Source organism: Typopeltis vanoorti, chromosome 6 (assembly GCF_054136105.1).
Source record: "Typopeltis vanoorti isolate ZY-2024b chromosome 6, IOZ_Tvanoo_1.0, whole genome shotgun sequence".
NCBI lineage: Eukaryota > Metazoa > Arthropoda > Arachnida > Uropygi > Thelyphonidae > Typopeltis > Typopeltis vanoorti.
The window spans coordinates 23,143,574-23,167,661 of NC_143554.1; the positions used below are offsets into that span (position 1 = coordinate 23,143,574).

General features: G+C 37.5%; 1 protein-coding gene across 6 annotated transcripts in view; it reads right to left on the minus strand.

The window, feature by feature from the left end:
- The window catches only part of LOC150105337 (uncharacterized), a 409,874-nt gene that overhangs the window by 211,361 nt on the left and 174,425 nt on the right, over positions 1-24,088 (minus strand). For all 6 annotated transcript variants that reach the window (XR_016548478.1, XM_090394715.1, XM_090394718.1 and 3 more), the window contains 2 exons: positions 10,841-11,003; positions 8,175-8,275 (listed from right to left, as the gene is read on the minus strand). Coding sequence is in view for 5 of the 6 variants with exons in the window: in XM_090394715.1 (XP_090250841.1) it covers positions 8,175-8,275; positions 10,841-11,003 (264 nt within the window). In the remaining variant the exon portion in view is untranslated. The remainder of the gene's footprint in view (positions 1-8,174; positions 8,276-10,840; positions 11,004-24,088) is intronic.

The following is a 24,088-nucleotide window of genomic DNA, read 5'->3' on the forward strand; positions in this document are numbered from 1 at the left end:
TGAAATCGGATGTAGTACTTGTGTTCTGAAATTCTGATATTAGCTGTCCTGCCTGTTTGGCTAAAGTAGGACAGCTTACAGCTGAAAGGGACCTGGTATACACCAGGTAGGTCTAGGGCTGGAGGTTGGTCTTTAGTAGAGCGGATAAGGGATGCCAATTTTTTATGTGGTCTGTAACAAGAAGTAAAGTCATGTTTTTTTAGAATTTTTGTAATTTTTTCCGAGGTGCCTCGGATATAGAGTATGGTGATGGATTTTATATGACATTTCGTGCATTGCTGCGGAGAAAGAATTTAAAAAAGTACGAGATCGACAAATCAAAAAATTTAAAAATTTAAAAAGAAATCAAACTCAAAACCACAACTTCCTACCGAAACGGTAGTTAACCTTTCATCAGTTAGTGTGAAACCTGAAGCACTCGATGCTCTCTCACGTGGCCCCAACTTCACCATTGCGCCCAGAAGAATACCTGCTGAAGATATTATGATACAAATTGAACGCAGGATACGACACCTTCCAAACCACGTCGGCAGCGATATTAGACTGGATGTGGATTGTGTTCTGACCAAAGCAAAACTACCAAAAACTAACATGCCAGTAAAGAAAAACAAGGAAATAATAATCACCGAAGCTGATAAAGGGAACGCCACAGTATTGCTTAACCAAAAGGATTACACAGGTAAGCTGAATGCTCTATTGTTAGATCGGGGTACTTACCTCCCTATCGAGTACAATCCCACCAACTCACAAACGAGAAAACTCCACAGGCTCCTTAAGAAAGTCACTAACAAATTAAAACCATTTAACTCCATACCCCCCCCCATCCCTGTATTTATGGACTCCCAAAAATACATAAAGAAAATGTGCTATTACGTCCCATTGTGGATGGCATTGATTACCCCACATACAAACTAGCTAAACATTTGGCCAAAGCTCTCACACACTATACTGGCAACACACCTTCACACATAAAAAACTCAGCCCACTTCAAAGCCAGCATAAAAAACCTTACACTCAAACACACTGACGTAATGGTCAGTTTAGATGTCTCCTCCTTATTCACAAATGTCCCACTCAAGGAATCCTTAGAGCTAATGCAAGCTAAATTTCCTCCTGATATCACAGCCCTATTTCAGTTCACAATGAACTCAGGCTATTTCATTTGGCAGGGAAAATTCTACAGACAAATAGAGGGGACAGCCATGGGTTCACCACTCTCCCAACCCTTGGCCAATTTCTATATTACCTTTGAAGAAAAAGCCTTAGCCTCCGCCCCACAAAAACCAACCATATGGCTTCGCTATGTTGATGATGTGTTCGCTATTTGGCCACATGGCTCCGATGCACTGCTCTCCTTCCTAACACACTTAAACAGCCAACACCCCAGAATCAAATTCACCCTGGAAGAAGAAAAAAAAACAACCTGCATTCCTTTCTTAGACACACTAGTCAACCGGCAGCCTGATGGAACATTGGTTTTCTCAGTATATAGAAAACCCACCCATACAGGCAGATACATTCACCAACAATTCCCCCCCCCCACACACACACAACAATATGGTGTCATTAAGACACTACACAACAGGGCTAAACTTATCAGTTCAAATGACAATGTCTAACCACAGAACTAAACCACATTCTCAACCAATGGCTATCCCCCCTCCCCCCAAAAATACAAAAAATATTTGAACCAATAAACCACAACCCCCCTCACAACAAGGATTACTCTAAATCCATCACCATACCCTATATCCGAGGCACCTCGTAAAAAATTACAAAAATTCAAGTGAAAAATAAACTTTCAACATCTTTCTCTAAATCCAGAGTAATTTAATAAAAAGGTGGCACACCGTTTGGCAACTCCTATATGTAGAGATGACCTTGCTAATGCTTCTGCCTGGTATCTCCACTTGGGCCTGGCTCCCACTGAAGAGACCTATATAAAGGTCGAAAATAGTCTGGGTAGTGGCCCTTCCCTTAATGCATAACATTATACATATCCACAAAGAGATGTATTTTGCATTATGGGAGATACTGAGATAGGAGTGATGTTAGCTTGCTCCACCTTTGCAACGAGTTGCCCGGTGTTGTACTATTTTACCCCAGTTCTGAAGATACTTTCAAGTACAAACTTTGTTTGCTCACACTTGGATAAAAGATTAAACTAAATTTATTATAGTCTAACCAAGTGAAAAATAAACTTTCAACATTAATGTACAGATTCAATAACAGTGGACCAAGCACTGATCCTTGTGGTACACCACTTGTTACCTTAAACCTTGCAGACTCAGATCCCCTGTATACTACTTTTTGATATCTGTCAGTCAGCCATTCTCTCATCCATGCTAATATTGTATAACCCAAACCCATTTTCTCCAATTTATGCAGCAGTCTACCATGATGTATTCTGTCAAAAGCCTTAACAAAATCCAAAAGTGTCATGGTGTATCCATTCCCCTTGTCTAGTTCAATGGTAACATTGTTATAGAATGTGAGCAAGTTGCTAAAACATGACCTTCCCTTAGTAAATCCATGTTGTTCATTGCAAAGTAGAGATTCACTGTCAACCCATTTCTGAATGTGGGCCCTAACCAATTTTTCCAAAATCTTCACCACCACTACTGAGATACTAATTGGTTGATAGTTGGATACATCGGTCTTTGTACCACCATCGTGCAATGGAATTACCATACATTCCCATGGAATCTTCCCTGTTCTGAGACTCATATTAAATATCCTGGTCAAAGGAATGGCCAGTTCAGCTGAACACTCTTTTAGCACACTAATTATCTCATTAGGATAAGCTTTTGGACAGAATCACAAACAAGCACAGTATGAAATCCATTATTTCAGTAACGGTAATATCCATTATCCATTATATCCATTAATATCCATTTAATAATGGTAATATCCATAACTTCTTTCATAAAGTTTTTTGAACTATTCAAATTAAGTGAATTTAATAAAATCAATAACCAGCCAACTTTCACATCAAATAGCTATGGTTGATTGGTATAACTTTAGTTATTCACCATTGATAGTATAACTAAATGAAAAAATATAATAAATATATAATGGAATATTTAAGAGGTATTTAAGTTATTTCCAAAAGAAGTTTAAACTTCATTTAAATAAATTTCATTGGCTGACACAGCTACTTTTTTTTTTTTAAACCCCTTTTTCTACTAAAGGGCTGATGATGCTCAATATATAGCCTTTTGCAGTCAAGTCATTCCCACCTCCTAGTGGTATAGCCTGTTTCCACAAAAAGGCTCTAGCAAACCTGGTGAGAATTTCTGCAACAAAAGTATATCTTCCCTAGTTGGAGGAAATGCCAACTAGACATTCAGGTGGTAGATGTCTTTCATCATGTGGTAAAATAACACTGCCTTGCTTATTAGAGACCTGAAGTAACTGCAGCCATGTCTGGTCACTAGAGCACAGGTTCCGGTTTCTGTCCCCCCCCCACGCACTCTTCCCACATGCAGTGACAGCGCTACCCTCAATGGTATACCAAACTCACTGCAGACGGCCTAGACCCTCTGCAGTGAGACACAAGGCAGCTACTGGTTAGAACGCAGGACCAAACCAGTTAATGAAAGTTTATTTTTCACTTGGTTAAAATATAATAAATTTAGTTTAATCTTTTATCCAAGTGTGAGCAAACAAAGTTTGCGCCTGAAAGTATCTTCAGGACTGGGGTAAGGTGGTGCAACACCAGGGCGACTCCTTGCAAAGGTGGAGCAAGCTACCAACACTCCTATCTCAGTATCTCCCATAATGCAAAACACATCTCCTTGCAGATATGTATAATGTTGTGCATTAAGGGAAGGGCCACTACCCAGACTAGTTTCGACCTTTATTGAGGTCTCTTCAGTGGGAGCCAGGCCCAAGTGGAGATACCAGGCAGAAGCGTTAGCAAGAACATCTCTACCTATAGGAGTTGCCAAATGGTGTGCCACCTTTTTAATAAATTACTCTGGATTTAGAGAAAGATGTTGAAAGTTTATTTCTCAGTTGGTTAGAATATAATAAATTTAGTTTAATCCTTTATCGAAGTGTGAGCAAACAAAGTTTGCGCCTGAAAGTATCTTCAGGACTGGGGTAAGGTGGTGCAACACCAGGGCGACTCCTTGCAAAGGTGGAGCAAGCTACCAACACTCCCATCTCAGTATCTCCCGTAATGCAAAACACATCTCCTTGCAGATATGTCTAATGTTATGCATTAATGGAAGGGCCACTACCCAGACTAGTTTCGACCTTTATTGAGGTCTCTTCAGTGCGAGCCAGGCCCAAGTGGAGATATGTCTAATGTTATGCATTAAGGGAAGGGCCACTACCCAGACTAGTTTCGACCTTTATTGAGGTCTCTTCCGTGGGAGCCAGGCCCAAGTGGAGATACCAGGCAGAAGCGTTAGCAAGGACATCTCTACCTGTAGGAGTTGCCAAATGGTGTGCCACCTTTTTAATAAATTACTCTGGATTTAGAGAAAGATTGCACCACCTTACCCCAGTCCTGAAGATACTTTCAGGCGCAAACTTTGTTTGCTCACACTTGGATAAAGGATTAAACTAAATTTATTATACAAACCAGTTAATAAATAACAAATCCTGCAACCATTTATTTTGCCAGTTTATGACTGGAGGTAAACCAAATATTGTTGCTGCAGGAACTGTTGAGGTCACGTATGGACAGGAGACCAAGTCCCTTCTGTGGAGGCAGTATGTTTGTTAGCCAATCACGTCTCACTGCATGCCCCCCCTTCTCTCTCTCTCCTAGCCACCAAACAAAATGAACCACAACCAAAAAAAAAAATACAATTTTACTGCAGATCTCAAAAATTCTGCAACAAAAAAGTTATAAAAAAATCCATAAAAAAAATAAAGAAATCTAATCATAAAAAAAATCCAAAATCCAACCCAGAAAAATCATAAAAAACAACAGAAATCCAAACAAACAACTCAAAAACACTAATTCTTACCAAAAAAAAGTTACCACATCCACTTTACCAACATCAGTGGCCTAAACAGAAATATAAACAATGTCCACTACCTAAATTAGAACTACTATTCCTTTCAGAACCCAAACTGGCAACTTCAAACTGCAAAATATATACACCTTACAAAACTTACAATGTATACACCTCAAATGCCCAAATTACAGAGTTCTTTCCACCATAAATGTGGCACATGTATTTGTGAGAACTGACATACCATGCAAGAGACTGCAATTCTTGAATCCCACTATTTTATATCTGCTTTGGCTCAAAACTTCTCTACCTGCCCTTTTCATATTGCTCTCCAAACTCCATCAACCACTCTGAATTCAACTTTTTCTCTCCAAAGCTCAACTTTCTGCAATCTAAGTACCCCAATATTGAGGTCATCCTTTATGGAACTTCAATGTCTACAACTCATATTGGCTCCCCTTCTCCAGTTTCACCAATCAAGCAGACAGGGATGCTGAGCCGTTTGCCATTAGCAATGACCTATCCCAGATCATCAAACTTTCCACCAGAATACCAGACAACCCCCTCCAATTTGTCAACACACATGACATCTTCCTAACAAGCTCTCCTTACAGGTATGCTGTCGTTGTCGGTTCTCCTCTTTGTAACTCGGACCAAAACCTCCTTTGCCACAACTTTCACTCACCGATTCACAGTCTTGCATCCTTTGGCACTACAAGAGTGTCAACTGGGACAAACTCCGTGACTTCTATTCCTACTTCCTATGGTCCGACTACTACTTCCATTATTCTGATCCAAACACCTGTTTGGATCAGAATAATTTCACCTGTTCAGATGAAATAACAGAAATCATCCTCACAGGAATGAAGACTTTCATCCTTTATTCCATCTAAAATTTTCAGCACACAGGTGTCAAAAAAGTCTAACAACACCAGAAATCATTGATCAAGTGCACGATATGGTATTGGATGACCAGTGAGTCAAAGTACTTGAAATTTCTGAGACTATAGACATTTCAAAAGAACGTGTAGGATATATTTTGCATGAAGAATTGCAAATGAAAAAGCTTTGCACAAGATGGGTGTCACGATTGCTCACAGCAGATCAAGAACACACTCACATGAAAATCCCTGAACAGTGCTTGGAGAGTTTCAACAAGAATAAAACTGATTTTGTGTGTCAATTTATTACTATGGGTGAGATTTGGATTTACCATTACACACCAGAATCCAAACATCAGTCAAAACAGTGGAAAGAAGCCAGTTGTTTAGCTCCAAAGAAGACAAAGTCAGTTCCATCAGCAGGAAAGGTCATGGCATCAGTGTTTTGGGATGCTAAAGCATTTTGTTTATTAATTTATCAACAAATTATCTTGAAAAGGATAAAACAATAACTGGGAATATTATTCCAATCTTTTAACCAGACTAAACGAATAAATTCGTGAGAAAAGACCCAGTTTGCAGAAGAAAAAATCATCTTTCATCAGGACAATGCACCTGCCCACAAAAGTGTTTTGGCACTGGGAAAATTAAGGGATCTGTACTATGAATTTTTAAAGATACCAAGCAATTTTATAAGCTAGGTTTTTTTTTAATCCTTTTTCCCAAGTAAGCAAACAGACAAGTAAGTCAAGTTTGTGGCTGCACGTAGTACGACAACTAAGCAGTTCGTGGTAAAGGTGGAGCAAGATCTGATCACTTTCCTTAGAATTTTCCCCTAATGCAAAGCACATTTCCTTGCGGAAATGTATGATGCTATGCATTAAGGTAATGGTCACTACCTATACCACTTTAGACCTTTATTGAGGTCTCGTCAGTGGGAGCCAGACCTAAAAAATGCCAAGGTTGAAGTAAAGATTTTTTAGGTCTGGCTCAAACTGACAAAACCGGTATGAGTAGTGACCATTACCTTAATGCATAGCATCATACATTTCCGCAAGGAAATGCTTTGCATTAGGGGAAAATTCTAAGGAAAGTGATCAGAGTTTGCTCCACCTTTATCACGAGTTGCACCATGTGCAGCCACAAACTTGACTTACTCGTCTGTTTGCTTACTTTGGAAAAAAGGATTAAAAAACCTAGCTTATAAAATTGCTTGGTATCTTTAATATAATACATACCCAAGGTAAAAACCTTTCTGTACTATGAATTGTTGGAACATCCACACTATTCACCAGATTTGGCTCCCCCAGACTTCTATCTCTTCCCAAAATTAAAACTCTTCCTCGCTGGTCAGCATTTGTCTTCGAATCAAGAGGTGATTGCAGCTGTAGAGGGGTATTTTGCAGATCTTACTGATAACTGCTACAGGGATGGGATAATGGTGCTGGAGCATCACTGGAATAAATGTATTAGTCCTAAGGGAGATTATGTTGAAAAATAAAAATATAATTTTGAAATTATAAATTCATTTTTTCATTGTTAGGCCAAGAACATTTCAGGCCATGCTCATAGTTTGTTATAGCGGATTATAATTAATTTTCTATAGAATGACAATATACACACAGAACTTTGATTGGGTCTCTTTGGTGTATGCTGAAATTAGAGTTGACTAACTCAGACATGTGATGTAATTTAATTTGTACTGCATAAAAAAAAAAACAATTTAATTTAAATATAGTTATTATTTGAGTAGTAAATATATGATACCTACCAAAATCATTACATAACTGAAGTAACAATGGATACTTGTAATAATTAAGTGCTGTTTTATATCAATATTAACAAGCTTAATTGACAGACATTTTAGGTGATCACTTCTCTTGCATTCGGAATTCGTTATCCATTCATTCATGATACTAGTATATAAAAAATTGAAAAACCTCATGTGCATTTAGGATCAACTTGCTTAAAATCTACCCAAGACATAGTTGCCACCTTAGCACTAGCTTTAATTTTTAATGCAATCTTGAATCTCGAATATTCTGTTGTTGTTTCTTTGACATAGCCACATAATTTCATCTAATGCAATTCATATTTCACTTATAAGTGTCACTGCTCCTTTAAAGTATTAATAATTTATGAAAAAAAATACATTAAATTACATTCTATTGGGATTATATATTACATAAAAATTATACAAAAAATTACACTTACAGCCACTGACAAAACGATCAAGGAAATGAATCCCTGTAGTATCTATTGTTTGTAATTAAAATGTATAATCTAAATTTATATTTATATAAAGTTATCCACAGTTACTTACTTCATTTCTTGTTTTTGCTGTTCAATAATGTTTTGTTTGACTTCTACTTCATGTGAGAGTGTGTCAAAATCGCCTTGCAGTTTCCTCATTTCTTCAATTTTCTGCAACCAAGTCAACCACAATTAAAATGTTACTGAGAATCATTATCAATTATCTAGGATTAAAATAAAAGACAATATTGGCTATTAAATAACTAGTGTAAGCTCTAATGTAGAGAGAAATGTGAATAACACTTTTTTTTTTTTTTCCTTTTGCATGGAGAGGTAGATAAGCTGAATAACATTGCTGAAAGTTATAGTAAATGCCTCGAAAGTGGATGTATTTTGTTACTATTATTAGATAGACATTTCTTTGGAGTCAAAAAATTCATTTTGGAAAGAACACACTAACCATTATTCACATAAGTTTTAAAAGAGATATACCGTGAGTAGACATATCGACACAAAATTAATAATGGAAAAAACTCACATACAAAGATTATTTAATAGTATAATTTTCGCCTGTGTGTCACAGGCATCTTCAGTACATTAAGCTCAAATTAAACTGACAATTCCAAAAAGCTCCACCTAAGTAGCTGGTGTAAGATAACTAAAAAGGTCAATAAATTTCCTAAAAAAAAAAAAAAAAAAAAATTAATACAATAAAAAGTTAGGAAAGATTAGCTGATTTGTAAAGTACTATATCCCATAAAGGGGATAGACGTAAGCCGTCGGATCTGTTTAAGTTAGCAGAATGAAGTAGAGTTTCACATGTTTCTTTATAAAGGCGTTCCATGAGAAACAGACTTTTGTGAAGAACTCTTGTCTTTCTTCAATGAACTCTGTGTCTAACGAAGATGGCATGTTCTGCAAGTCCAGACTTTTCAGGTTTAAAGTATTCAATATAAAATTGGTGTTCTTCTAGCCGAATAGAGGCAGATCTTCCTGTTTGTCAGAAATAAGATAATCCACAAGAGCACAGAATCTGGTAGACACCTGGATGATTAAGATGTGGAAGCTTGTCCTTAGGAGAAGTGAGAAATGTGGAGATTTTTCTAAACGGTCGAAAGGCAACAAAAATATTCAGTGGTTTTAAAACTTTTGCTATAGTTCACCGATGCCTTGTACATAAGGGATAGTAATGCGCGTTATTTCTTCTGTGTTTGAAGAGGAAGACATATTAAAACTACTCATTAAAAGAACTTTGAATAGTTTTAATTGACACAAACTGCAAGATTTGTCAATTATAATAATATGAGATTAATGAACTCAGTATTTAAATATAAATTGAATTCATTCAATTCTGTTACCTCTATTGAATGGAGTGGATTCCTACATGTATTTTCCAATAACTGTAACATATAGTAATTTTAATGAGTAGCTAGCAGTAACTACTATATGCAGTCTTAAATAGTAATCACAGCTACCCTAGTGGGACAAGTAGATAGCATCACTACTCTCTAACCAACAGGCTGCAAGTTTGAATCCCTGCTGTGGCATGAATGCCTGCACATATCTTTAGGTGATAAATTACTTTTGCTACGTAGCATGGGAGACTACTACCACTTAGCAGCTTCAAGGCTTTAAAGAACCATTTGGTGTCTACAGGAAGGCTTCTGGATTATCTACCCTTTAGATCATTCAATATACAGCAACTCGTGAAAGCCGGTGAGTGTATTCCCATAAGTTCCCTGGTCAACATTTTTTATGTAACTTTCAACGTTCAGCTTTGAAATAATGCTGGATTTAATATCCACTTTATTTATATAAATTTGCATCACGAAACTGAAGCCGCCTGGCTCTTTATTTTAGTAAATACTTTTATGCACTGACCAAAAGTTTGCTAATGAAAAAAACACCTCTCCAACATTTCGAATAAAAACATTTTGGGGGTTTTTGTCTTGAGAGAACAATTTGAGTCTCAGGCATGGTCTCTATTGCGGCCATGTCGGAAAATGTTTTTCCCTTGGAATATCAGCAGCTCTGCTCAGTGGTATGGTGAGCCTGTCACTGAGTGGAACACGATGCCTTGGATGATCCTTCAGTCACTAATTCAGAGTGGCCTGGGGGAATCATCTAATTTTTAGAAAGGCCTTTTACTTAAACAGTGGTCTCTGAGGAGAACCAGCCAGTTCAAAATAGCTGTCAGGCCAGTGAAACTTTATCAAAATGGACCAACAGAAAGCAAATATATGGACACTTGGGCAAGCGCTTATGTCTTCTAAGTAGCCCACACTAGGGCAACTTGTTAAAGCCAGCAAGTGTATTCCTGTAAGCTCTCTAGTCAACTTTTTTTTTTTTTTTTTTTTTACAAAGCTTTCATAGTTTCTATATTTGGCTTTGGAATAATGCTGGATTTAATATCCGCTTTACTTATATGAATATCCTAATGGTGTTGCATATCTGGTTATGTCTTGAACAGCTTAGTCTGTTTCTCAGAGTGTATTTCTGTGCAGCTTGAAATTAAATAAAAATTAACAAACTGCTAACCACTCTCAGGAAATTTTCTGACCATATGATATTTCTGAACTTGTTCTCTTAATGTTACGTTATGTTCTGCTGTTTGGATATTTATTGTATGACAATTTATTATTTTAAGTTATAAAAATGCATTATGCTTTTAAAATTGCCTTATGTTATACTTAAACAATTATACTAATCTTCTGACTGCATTTAAAAATTAAATACCTTAGTCATTTGATGCCGATATTCCTTTTCTTTATGTAATTCTTGTTGTGCTGCAGCCTTCAAACTTATAAGATTAGAAATTGTACTGATCAGCTGTGTTTTAACTTCTTTTAGGACATGTTGCTGATCATGGAGTTTCTGGACATACTTTTCATTTAAAGTGCTATAAAATGAAAAACAAATAAAACAGAAACTAACTGATACAAGAGAATGCACAAACATATCTATATAGTGTTTTGTTATACTGGCACATAACATAATATAAACTAATATAGCAAAAACTTTTATTTTAGTATTTATACACATACACATTTTTTTCTTAGGAAAAAGACAAATACATCAAGGTATGATATAAGTTATCATTATTATGAATGCTCAATCAAGGAGTCAATCAGAAGAGGTTCCTTGAATACATTTACCAAAAATGCACTTGCATCTGAAGAAACCCACTATACACACTGACCACATATATGAGAAGAACCTAGACCTCATGATTCCTAAGCATATCCTAGATAGCTTCTAGAACCTTGAGTTCTATCTTCACCAGCTCAGCCATAAATAGCAACATCTCACTTCTGTCTATACTAGAAATCCCTTTACTGTCTATTCCTCAAACTTTGAAGACATTCCTTCCATCTGTCTTCATATGCACACTTCTGTAGACCATTCATCATTTTGGTTTCTTACCACAGGTTTTCCACTCTCACCATCTACAAATCGAAGTGACCAAATTCATAGTTCACATGGGTTTTATGTATGCCCTGTAAATGGGTAAGACTTACTTTTTTTCACAATTTGGTGTTCTTTAACAAACAGTTATCTAAAACAATGACTTAACCATCTCAATGTGTCTCTAAACTTAAATGCACTTTTCACAATAACACACGAGTCTCTAACTTCATTGACTACCTTACAGAACCTTCTTGTTACTATAATATTATATACTCCCAAATTGCATAATCTTACAATTGGCAACCTGATATTCATTGTCATTTTCGCATATAAACAATCTTTTCAAGTCAATCTGGAAGGATTCTGTATCTGATCACTGTACTCAATTTATCATAAGCAAACAGATATCAAACAACTAGATATAATGTCACATCAGCTCTACCGTTATATAATGAAATTATCTTTCTCTCCTGCTTATTAATACACAAGTATGTGCTGAGATGCAAACTGACTAATGCCAGGGCACTGCATATTCTTTTGCATATTCCTTCAACAGTCCAACAGCTGTATTTGAATAAAACACTTCTAACAGCTTTTAATTCATCTACTTATATTCTTTTTTGTCCCATTGTTTTGCCTAAATAACTGAATTGATTAAAGAATTCCTTCAGTATTCAGGGACCTTGTTGATCTGCCAAGAACATTTACTAAGTATTTAGCAAATACTTAGCTACTTTGCTATTTCTTGCATATCTAACACTTTTCCTGTCATTTGAATTTATTAAGATTATTCACCAATGGGCATTCTTTCTTTTATTACCACATAGCAAGAAAATTCTTTCAGTTTCTTTGGTCTATTTGTCTAACTTCTTTTCATAATCTTATTTTGTCTTCCTTATCACATCCACTCTATCTTAGCATATCATACTCACATTTTCTTTTTATGCAGATCTTGTTATTCATCCATATAACTCCCATATAAATAATTTTCATCCCTCTGAGGATGCAGCAACTCAGACAGTGCTTCCTTCCTTCAAACACCCTTCAACCAATTTTCATGAACTATTTATTCCTCTACAATGCAGCTTTTCATGTCAAGGCATTACCTTATGTTGCATTTTTAGTTTATCATAATTCCCTACCTTATAAGCATATGTTTACTGCTGAAAACAATTAGGGAATATTTTGGTTTTCTTGTAAATTATAAACTTATAAAAATAATTTACAAATGTAATACAATTTGTAATAAATATCAATTATTTAAATAATATCTCATCAATTACACCCTATCCATAAGTAAGAAATATTTATTCACGTATAAAGTACCCAATAGTTATAATTATTTGCAGAAATTTATAATTATCCGGCAGAAACCAAGTTTTGTGTTTTGAGCAGTGTATTTCTTGGTCAAAGCTTTTGCAAGCATTGTCAATGCCTCGAGTCAATTACCAATTTGAGGCAAAATGGTTAATTCATTTATAGGCAGATTCTTGAAGCTAATATTAGAATTAATGTTCTTGTACCTGCCAATCCTTCCTCCAGTCTATATTCTCATAGATGGAATCACCCACAATGATAGTCCTCCTTATATTCAAGTTTGTCTGTCTATGCAGTCCACTGTTCTCTTTAGTTGAACATAATCCAAAACACTTGAGTATGTACTTTCTCCTGTTAACCTTTTTCTCACACTAAAAAAACCTTGAACCTATTACTAAAGCTCAAGTATTACTGAGCTTTAGTAATAGGTTCAAGTAACAGATTCTATTCCTGTAATAATAATAACCTCTTCTGTCAGCCAGGTCTTACTAATGCCTATCATTTCTGGTGTCACTACATCTACTGATTCTTAGAATCCCTTGCCTTTATTCTCAACAAAGCTGGCATTAGTGTATGCATGAGTCACCTACCACACTAATGAGCGTAATAGTTCTGTCACAGAACGAGTAGCTTAGTAATCCTACAGCAATTGCCAAGAATGCCTTATTTTTATTTTTGTTCCAATAAAAAGGCATGTAGCTACTACATAGAAAGTTTTTTTTCACCTGGTTACAAAGTAAATTTTACTTGACAAAACTTACATTCTTGACTAATATTTATGGAAGTGTAAGCAACAAAGTTTGTGTAGAAAATATCTTACAATGGCAACTGATGCGAAGCCATCAGGCTACTTGCACATAAAGGCTGATGGCTTCACACCAACTGCCTTAGTATCCTATAATGCAAAGCATACTTCCTTTATATATGGGAAATATATGCTTTAGCATTAATTCGACCTTGGTATTTCCTGGGTCTGGCTATAAAGGTAAGACCTCAGTGAAGGTCAAAACCAGCCTGGTCCCATGATGCACGTCCAAAAATAAGTGTGTTTTGCAGTATTGAATCTTCTTCTTCTGCAGCTTCTCCCACTTAAGTGGGGTCACTGTTTGTTATGAGTCTCCTCCACACCTTCCTGTCTTGGGCTGTCACCACATCCAAGTTCTTCATCTTCAAGTCCTCTTCTACCAGCTCCCTCCATCTCTTCTTTGGCCGCCCACATTTCTGCCTTCCTTGCACATCCATCTGCATGACCCTTCTTCCCACATATTCGTCCTCCCTCCTCATCACATGACCAAACCATCTCAACCTTGCCTCCTGTATTTTCGCTCCTAAGTTCATAACTTTCACTGTTCCCCTGACATAGTCATTTCTCAGATGATCCTTTCTGATCACACCGCACATCCACCTAAGCATTCTCATCTCTGCTACTTCCATCCTGCTGATGTTATTTTTCCTCAGGGCCACAGTTTCTATAGCATATGTCATAGCTGGCCTCACTACTGTCCTATAAATTTTGCCTTTCAGATTGATCGGCACCCTCTTATCGCATAACACTCCAGCTATCTCCCTCCAGTTCCTCCAACCCGCTTGTATCCTGCATCCCACTTCCTTCTCAGCTCCTCCATCTTTTTCCACTGTTGAACCTAAGTATCTAAAGTCTCTCACCTTCCTGATGACTTTTCCTTCCAGCTCCAGATCTGTCTCCTGGCCACCACCCACTGCGCAACACATATACTCTGTCTTACTTCTGCTCAGTCTCATACCTCTCTCTTCCAGTACTTTTCTCCATCTTTCCAGTTTAGTTTCTGCTTCTTCTCTTGAATCTACACACACAGCAAGATGTTATCTACATACAACATTGTCCAAGGTGCATCTTCTCTCACCTCCTCTGTTACCACTTCCATCACAATATTAAACAGAAACGGACTTAATGCTGACCCTTGATGCAAGCCAACTGTTACTTGAAAACTTTCTGTCTGTCCCGAACAGGTCCAAACACTTGTCTTCACATTTCTGTACATTTCCTGCACCAACCTGACATATTTCTCCGCCACCTTCTTCTCCCTCAGACACCTCCAGACTTCTTGCCTTGGCACTCTATCGTATGCTTTCTCCAGATCAATAAATACCAGATGTAGCTCCCTTTGTTTCTCTCGATATTTTTCCATCATCTGTCGTAACCCAAAGATAGCATCTGTTGGTGATCTACCAGGCATGAAGCCAAATTGTTCCTTTGCAATCTCCACCTCCTCCCTCAATCTACCATCAAGAACCCTTTCTAGGATCTTCATTGTGTGGGACATCAACTTTATTCCTCTGTAATTTTTACAGTCTTGTGCATCCCCTTTACCCTTGTAGATGGGAACAAGAGTACTCTCCCTCCATTCCTCGGGTATATTTTCCTGTTGGCAAACTTTCATGAACAGGTCCCACAGCAGGTCAATTCCCTCTTCCCCCAGTGCCTTCCATGCCTCCACTGGAATTCTGTCGGGGCCCACCGCTTTTCCATTCCTCATCCTCTTCATGGCCTCCGTCACTTCCATTCTACTGATGTTCTGCACCATCCCCTCAGAAGGCTGCCCATCTCCTCTGTGAGTCCTTGCATTTTCCTCATTCAAAAGTCCCTCAAAGTATATTTTCCATCTGTTTCTTATGTCCACATCCCTCCATAATACTCTTCCTTCAGCATCTTTGATATGCCTCACATGTAAGATGTCCTTAGCTGCTTTATTTCTATATTTCGCTAGTTGGTAAATTTTTCTCTATCCTTCGTTTGTTTCCAATTGATCATACAGATCTTGATATGCCATGGCCTTCGCCTGTGCCACAACTCTCTTGGCTTCTTGCTTTCTCTCTTTGTACACCTCTCTGTCCTCTTCCACTCTTGACTCATCCCACTTCTGCTTTGCCTTCCTCTTAGCTGTCACTGCCACTTGTACATCATTATTCCACCACCAACCCTCCTTCTGCTCTCTAATCTTTCCAGATGTCTCACAAAGCACCTCGATTGCACAACTCAGGATTACTTTTGAATTATGTTTCCACCAATCTTGTACACTTTCCAGTCCATCCGAAATCCTCTCTAACACTCTCTCCCTAAAACGATTCCTCACACTCTCCTCTTTTAAGCGAAACCACTTAATTGTCTTCATCCCATGGCAACCAAAAGTTCTTATCTTCGATCTTATTTTAAAGTCTGCGCACAGCAGTCGGTGTTGTTGTGCTACTTGATCTGTTGGAATTACTTTACAATTTGTCACAACCTTAAGATGTTTTCGTCTAGTCAAAATGTAGTCAATTTGTGAGCTGTTGTTACCACTTCTAAATGTTATGAAATGTTCTTCCCTCTTGAAGAAAAACGAGTTCACAATTGCCAGATCAAACACTACTGCAAAGTCCACAACCCTCTCTCCTTCCTGGTTCATCATTCCCACTCCGTAGCCACCATGCACCCTTTCACAGTCTCTATTCTGTCTTCCTATGTCCCCGTTCAAGTCTCCTCCGACAATCACCATCTCATTTTCTTCCAATTCCCTCTTTCTTCATCTAACACGTTCCAGAACTCATCTTTTTCCTCTGCTGTACAACCAACTTGTGGGGCATATACACATAATACGACCACCCGCTCTTCTCCAAGACCCAATTTCATTCGCATGATCCTGTCGTTCCTTCTACCCACGTCCAGTACTTCACCCTTCATTCTGCCACACACCACAATTCCTACACCATTTCTTCCCTCGTTATTCACTCCAGAGTAGAACAATTCATATCCATCTCCCAGTTCCTTTGCCTTTCCCCCTTTCCACCTTGTCTCCTGCACACATAAAATGTCCAACTTCCTCTTTCTCATCATGTCTGCCACCTCTCTTCCCCTTCCAGTCATGCTTCCAATATTCAGTGTTCCCACTCGCAACATCCTCTCCACCTGCTGGGCTCGCTTCTTTAACTGCACCCGCCCTTGATGCAGTAGCCCTCGTCCACTTCTCACAGCTGTAGGGCGATGTGGCTGCGTGTCGCTTAAGGGGCACGCCCTAGCCCTTATATCATTTTCTCTTCGATTCATAATCATAGTTTGAGTTGGCACTGAAGTACTGAATATTATTGAATAATTGAAGTTTTGCAGTATTGAATACTAAGGCAATTGATATGAAGTCATCATCAGCCTTTATATACAAGTAGCCTAGCCTAGCCATAAAGATGCTTCACTTCCAAACTTTATTTGCTTGGATAAAGGATTAAACAAGTATATAATTTCTTGCCAAGTATAATTTACTTTGTAACCAAGTGAAATAAAATGCAGTGATACACCTTTTTTTAATACTTGTATATGGGAAATATATAATTACTGCACCCTCCATGGAGTCAGCAGACTCATCATCGGCGGTTCATTCAACTGGTAACATATTTATCATACTGAATCTTAAAATCCTTAACACTCTTTGCATTAACAACACATTCTGGTAATGCATTCCATTCATCAAAAATTCTCCATGAAAAAAAAAATCTACTTCTCATACCTATCTTCACCGCATTTTTACATAACTTCCATGGATGGCCTCTGGTTTTTTCCCCTCTTGCTTTCTACTCCTTTTAGAATCTCATCTGGATTAATCTGATAAAATATTCTCACTAACTTAAATTTCTCTATCATATCACCTCTTTTCCTCCTATCCATCAAACTTTGCAATCGACATTTCTTCAATCTCTCGCCATAGCCAGCATTCCCAAGTCCTGATGTTGTCTCAGTTACTCTTCTCTAGACCCTCTCTCCAGCATTTCCACATCAAACTGAAACCAGGTGCCAAAATCTGAGCACAATAATCCAAATGTGGTCTGACCACAATGGCATAATCACCTCCTTATTCCTATATGTTAGAGTATTTCCTATAATAGTAGCAATACAATATGCAGTCTTTGCAACACTTGCAATATACGCTCTAAACTTCAGTCTACTGTCAACTATCTCTCTTGAATCTATATACAAGTAGCCTAGCCATGAAGATACTTCACTTGCAAACTTTATTTGCTTGGATAAAGGATTAAACAAGTATATAATTTCTTGTCAAGTATAATTTACTTTGTAACCAAGTGAAAAAAAAATGCAGTGATACACCTTTTTTTACAGAGCCTTACATTTCTACCCCTCTAAATGCAACACCTTGTACTTATTAAAACTACAACCCCCCCACTCCTTTGTTCAAGTCAAATGTCCATTCAAATCTTCCTGAAGAGAATTAATATCAGCAGTGCTACATATATGATATTTCTCCCCATCTTTGCATCATCAGCAAACAACTGGAGATCCTCAGTCAGTCTACATGCTATATCATTTACAAACAAGTTAAAACAGCAAACAGAACAGAAGGCCCAAGAACAGAACCTGGGATATGCCACTGGTTACCCTCCTTTTTTTGAAACACCACTCTATCATACATAACTTGCTGGTATTGTTCAGAGAGCCAATCTCCAATTCATTTAACCAATATACTATCAACTGCTATCCTCTGCAGCTTGTACACCAACTCATAATGTGATAACCTATCAAATGATTTTGCAAAGTCCAAGAATATCACTGTATACAATTTTTTCTTATCAAACACCAGTTACTTTATCATAAAATGCAAGGAAATTGCTAAACTAGACCTACCCTTTACACATGAGACTTCCCCAAATATGGGAAGCTTGCATTCTAAGAACATCAGCCCAACAGCCAAGACAACTCAATTTAGCTCACTAGGAGGCACCTTTAGGACTCTAGGACCGACTTCAGTTGTTTTCTTCAGCCATATTTGTTTAGTGTTAGTGCCTGCATGCACATATCATTATTTTGTGTTCCCTGAAGATGGTAATGTAACATTACCAAAATGTAGAAAGTATTAATTAAAGTTTTTAATTAATTAATATTATAGTATATATTGTCTTTCCTTAAAATCTGAGAGTTATGTATTACCAATATATAAGTTTATCTACAAGAATTAGAGACCTTAATGTTTTGGATTTGTTGATAACTTCACAAGATGTAGTTAATGAGTGTAGACACTGATGCCAGGTTGGTGAGAGGGATCATGTGGTACTTGTTTAGGAAGTGGTGAAACAAGAAAAGGTTACTGCCAAAAATGGATTTTTGATGTGGTACTATTTTGCCTTCTTTCACTCCTTAGGAACCCTATCGCCTGCAAGACTTTCATTAAACAACCAGGTCAAGGGCATAGCTAACTGTTGTGCACATTCCTTAAGAATACGTGGTGATATGTCATCCATTCCCACGGCCTTATTAACATCTAACCCATCAACATTTTGGCACCTGATTCCTTCACTTCCAGTTCTCTTAATACTTGCCTCCCTTCTATATATTGCATGGCATCATTTACACCAGTATGATATATACTGAAAAGATGCTCATTCAATAATTCCACTATATCCTTTACAGCTGTTATTCTGCTGCCATGACTATCCAACCATTGTCAACTCACCATAATTATTCTTTCTGTAGCTTACCATATAGCAGAAAAATTCCCTTTAGTTAACCATGGACAGACCAGCCAATCTCCTCTGCACCTGCACCATTTCTTTCTTTCTTTATCATGCTTTCACCTTCCTAGACTGCACTTTATACTCTTCATGGAGCCGATCACCACCAATTGTCTTGTACCTCCTCCTCCATAGCATTTTATTTTCCAACACAGCTGCTTGATTTCACTGTTCATCCATTTCATTCCTACTCTATTTACTCACTTAACCCTTGGTATGTAGTTATACATTGCTTGTGTCAGACACTGCCTTGTGAATTTCCATGCACTGTCAACATCTTTTCTGATGAGCTCATCTACCCAACATACTGTTTCTAAGTAACTACACAGCTTATTATAATTACCCACTTTGTACTTCCACATATATCTATTTTTGGCAGTAACCTTTTCTTGTTTCACCACTTCCCAAACAAGTACCACATGATCCTTCTCACCAACCAGCAGCAGTGTCTACACCTCATTAACTACATCTTGTAAAGTTATCACCAAATCCAAAACATTAAAGTCTCTAATTCTTGTAGATAAACTTAAATGTTGGTAATACATAACTCTCAGATTTTAAGGAAAGACAACGTATACTATAATATTAATTAATTAAAAACTTTAATTAATACTTCCATGTTGGTAATGTTGCATTACCATCTTCAGGGAACACAAAATAATGATATGTGCATGCAGGTGCTAACACTAAACAAATATGGCTGAAGAAAAACAGCTGAAGTCTGTCCTAGAGTCCTAAAGGTGCCCCCTAGTGGGCTAAATTAGGTTATCTTGGCTGTTGGGCTGATGTTCTTAGAATGCAAGCTTCCCATATTTGGGGAAGTCTCATACATCCAAATTTGTTGAGGTTTGGGGAGTTTGTTAGAGCTGAGTAATGGGCCTATGTAGTATTTTATCTATTTTATAGGGATTGTAGCCATTGGCTAAGAACGTATGGCGCAGGTACTGGAGTTCAGTGGTCAGAGCTGTATCGTTAGAACAAATGGCTCTGGCTCTGTGTGTACTACATAGGCCCATTACTCTGCCCTCCCCTAATACACAAGAATACAACATGACCATTTCTATTCCCTATATCAGAGGTACATCGGAAAAGATAGCCAAAGTATTGTTGAAACGTGGCCTTCGCACCACCTTCAAACCTCATGTCAAGCTGGTAACTCTGATCCGCTCGCCAAAGGATAAACTTCACCCTTTAGCACACCCAGGAATGTATGAAGTTCCATGTGACTGTGACTTGGCCTATTATGGGCAAACAGGAAGATCAGTGAACATCCGCCTGGAAGAACATGAAAGATACATTCGCTACTATTACTATGGCAAGTCGGGACTGGCAGACCACGCTTTGGACACTCCTTCACACAGGATTAGATAGAGGAAAACGAATTTGCTATTTAGGAGTCGTTATAGATCTGAAAGATTATTTTTTGAGTCAGCAATGGCTTTGAAGAATTCTCCCAACCTTAGCAAATATGGTTGCATTAATTTGCCAAAAATTTGGGAGACGGTTATCCTAAGAAAAACTCCTGGATAACTGCTGTTTTTTTTTTTTTTTTTTTTTCGTTAGAGGGCGCCAAAAATAGGACTTTAGATCTTTTGTCTTTTGCAATTATATTGTTTCACTCACTCACTGTCGCATTTACATGTGTGTTGTGCTCTGATGATGCTGAGTTGAAAATCAGTGAAATATTAGCGTTAATAAAACATCCTTGTTGATAAAAGTGTTTGTGGTGTTGTTAATACCGTGAAAAATAAGTCATGAATAACCATCAACGCCTAAGCTTATCTGTTAGATCCAATTATCTTTGTTCATGCTGAATCAATCAATGCAACCTCAGCTCTCTATTGTTTCGAATACGCCTTACATTTGTGTACAAACATTAAAATTCCTGGGGCTTTGAGGCCTTTCTACCAGCACCAACATTCTCTATTCTAACTGTATATTCCTGTAATTAAAGTCTCCCATCAGGATCACATTTTTACATGCCTAACCACACCTCTCTGTTCAGGGAAACAGGAATGGTCACACCATTCCTACCTGTCTCATCTTCACCTTTGTGAATTTCAACATCTTGTGCTGCTGCAACTACATCTTCAACCTACATCTATCTTTTTCCTGTCATGCAATCTGTTTATTGTGCTGTCCTGCTTCACAAGTAGACTCTGATCATTTACTATCTTAACTTCTTGGCTCTGTGCTTCCTCAGAAAACAATATCCATTCGAAATACCCAACACTAAACCCATTCAAATGCAATCCATCAACTTTAAACCATTCTAACTTTCCTTCAAATTCACTCCATAGATTTACAAACTGAATCTCCTCTGCCTCACACATCTCACTATTCATTGTCTCTATTCTCCTTCTCAATTCACTACTGCCATATCTAGGCAACATGCTAATGACTTTTCAAACACTATTATCCTTACTTCAAGAACTTTCTCAGGTCTCTATCAACAATCTTTTATTCCCTAACTAAATCATTTGTACCCACAACTACCAATAATTTTGATGTCTGCTTAATCCTTTTCTGCAACACTTCAGTTATTTCATTGTTCCACCAGGAAATCATTTGTTGTGCACTTTATTAGTCATCACACCGCTAATGATCGAGTCCCCCATACAATGATATACACATATCCTTTGACTCTTTCTTCTTAATGCTAACTCTTCTCCTTCTCATCAGCCAATCTCTTCTAGATGTTTAATATCCTCTTCCAGATGTTTCCTTTCACTTTTCATTTTCACTAATTCTTGCCTAAGCTCTTCTTCTTCTTCCATGGTCCTGACTCTTGCTCCCATTTCTAATCGCTCTAATCTATCAAGACACTTTTCCCATACCCTAATGCTTTTCTTCTTTTTGTTTACCCAAACAGTTCACAAACCTTTCAAATTTTTTTACAAATTTTTGCAAAAAAAATTGCATGAAGCAATTTTTGCAAATGCATCCACTTCAAAAAATCCAAGGTAGAACTCGATCTTTGTACCAAAACTTTCCATGCTGTCAACATGAGCTTCTTTATGGATAGCATTTTCAGAAGTAGAAGCATAAGAACAAAAAAGTAGCAAAACACAATATAAACAAAAATTCTAACAACACTACTGAAGGACACTTGTATTCAGACTGGAAAAAAATGCAGTGCAATTTGTGATAAAAAGCTACACTATATACACTAATTAAAAAACGCTTTTTTTTTAAACACAGATCAAATCTACTGCTACGTTCACTCATGACACTAGTACCACCATCATCTACAGATGAGTTGAGCATTAATTCAACCATGATATCATCCTGGGACTGGCTCCCACTAATGACATTTTTATAATGAGGAACTATCCTGGAAGGCTCCTCCTGTTCTTTGTGCAGAGCAGTAAATGACCTTCATGTACTGCAAGTTTTGTCTGCTGTGCAGAGCTGAGGCTTGGTGCATGGAGGGCATTTGCCTGCTGCTATGCAAAGCTGAGGGTTTGCATGTGGCTGTGCAAGACTGAGGTTCAGCAGTGTTTCAAGAAGAACCAAGAGATATACAGATTTCCAAGAGTTTTTGTTTGAGCTATATAAGAGAGCAACTTATTTAAGTTAAGGGATATTACATCCCATATTGTTTCATAGCCGAATAAGGAACTCAAAGAGTTTCATGCCGAATATAGAAACTATATAAAGTTCGGCGAGCAACTTTTTTTTTTTAGATCACTAATGAGTTTTTGGAATCCTGGGGATATTGAACCAATGAAATCTTCAATAAAGGTCGAAAGCAGTTTGGGTAGAGACCCACTTTTGGATATGCATAGAATTATGCATATCAAAAAGGGAGTATTATGCATTATGGGATGCAAAGACAATTGATGTGAGGTCATCAGCCACTACAAGTAGCCTGTTCTGAAGATACTTCATGCATAAACTTTGTTTGCATATATTATACAGGTATCTCATTATGAGTCAGAAGACTCATAATGAGAGATTCATTACTGACACACACTAGTTCCTGGCTTCTTCAGTATTTTGCAATTCATTTCCATTAATACAGTACACAGCTTTATCTTATTGGTTACTATCACTCCTCCCAGTTTTGCATCATCAGCAAACAACTGAATATTTTTCATCAAATTATTTTCTCAATCACTGATGCACACAAATTAAATGACAGAGGACCAAGTACCAAGCCCTGTGGCACATCACTAGTCGCCTGCCTTCTACTGGACTCAACTTCTCCATAAACCACTCTTTGGTATTTGCCCATCAGTCATCCTTTAATGCAAATCACCAGATTCACATTCTTCTCCATTTGCCATAATTTTATGCAATAGAGTTTTAGGTGGAATCCTGTCAAATGTCTTAGCAAATTCCAGGCAGTATCGCTGAGTGACCATTTTCCTTACCCAACTCCACTGTAACTATTATAAAAAGCAAGCAAATTACTATGGCAAGATTTACAAGATTAGCAAAGCTTCATAAAACCATGCTGACCATTATAAAGTATCATATTCCTATTCACTTAATCCTGAATTCTGTCTTTTTCCAATTTCTCCAATACTTTAGCCACCACTTCTAAGCCGGCCTGGTTGGCCGAGTGGTTAGCATATCTGCTCTACAGCCAAGAGGCAGGCAGTTCAAAGCCCACCAAAGGCATGGATGCTAGAGATTGTTTTACTGACCAATTACCACATGTATGCTGTGACCTATGTCTTGACACAGTATGAAATTTGATGTCTTTGTGCATAAAAATAAAAT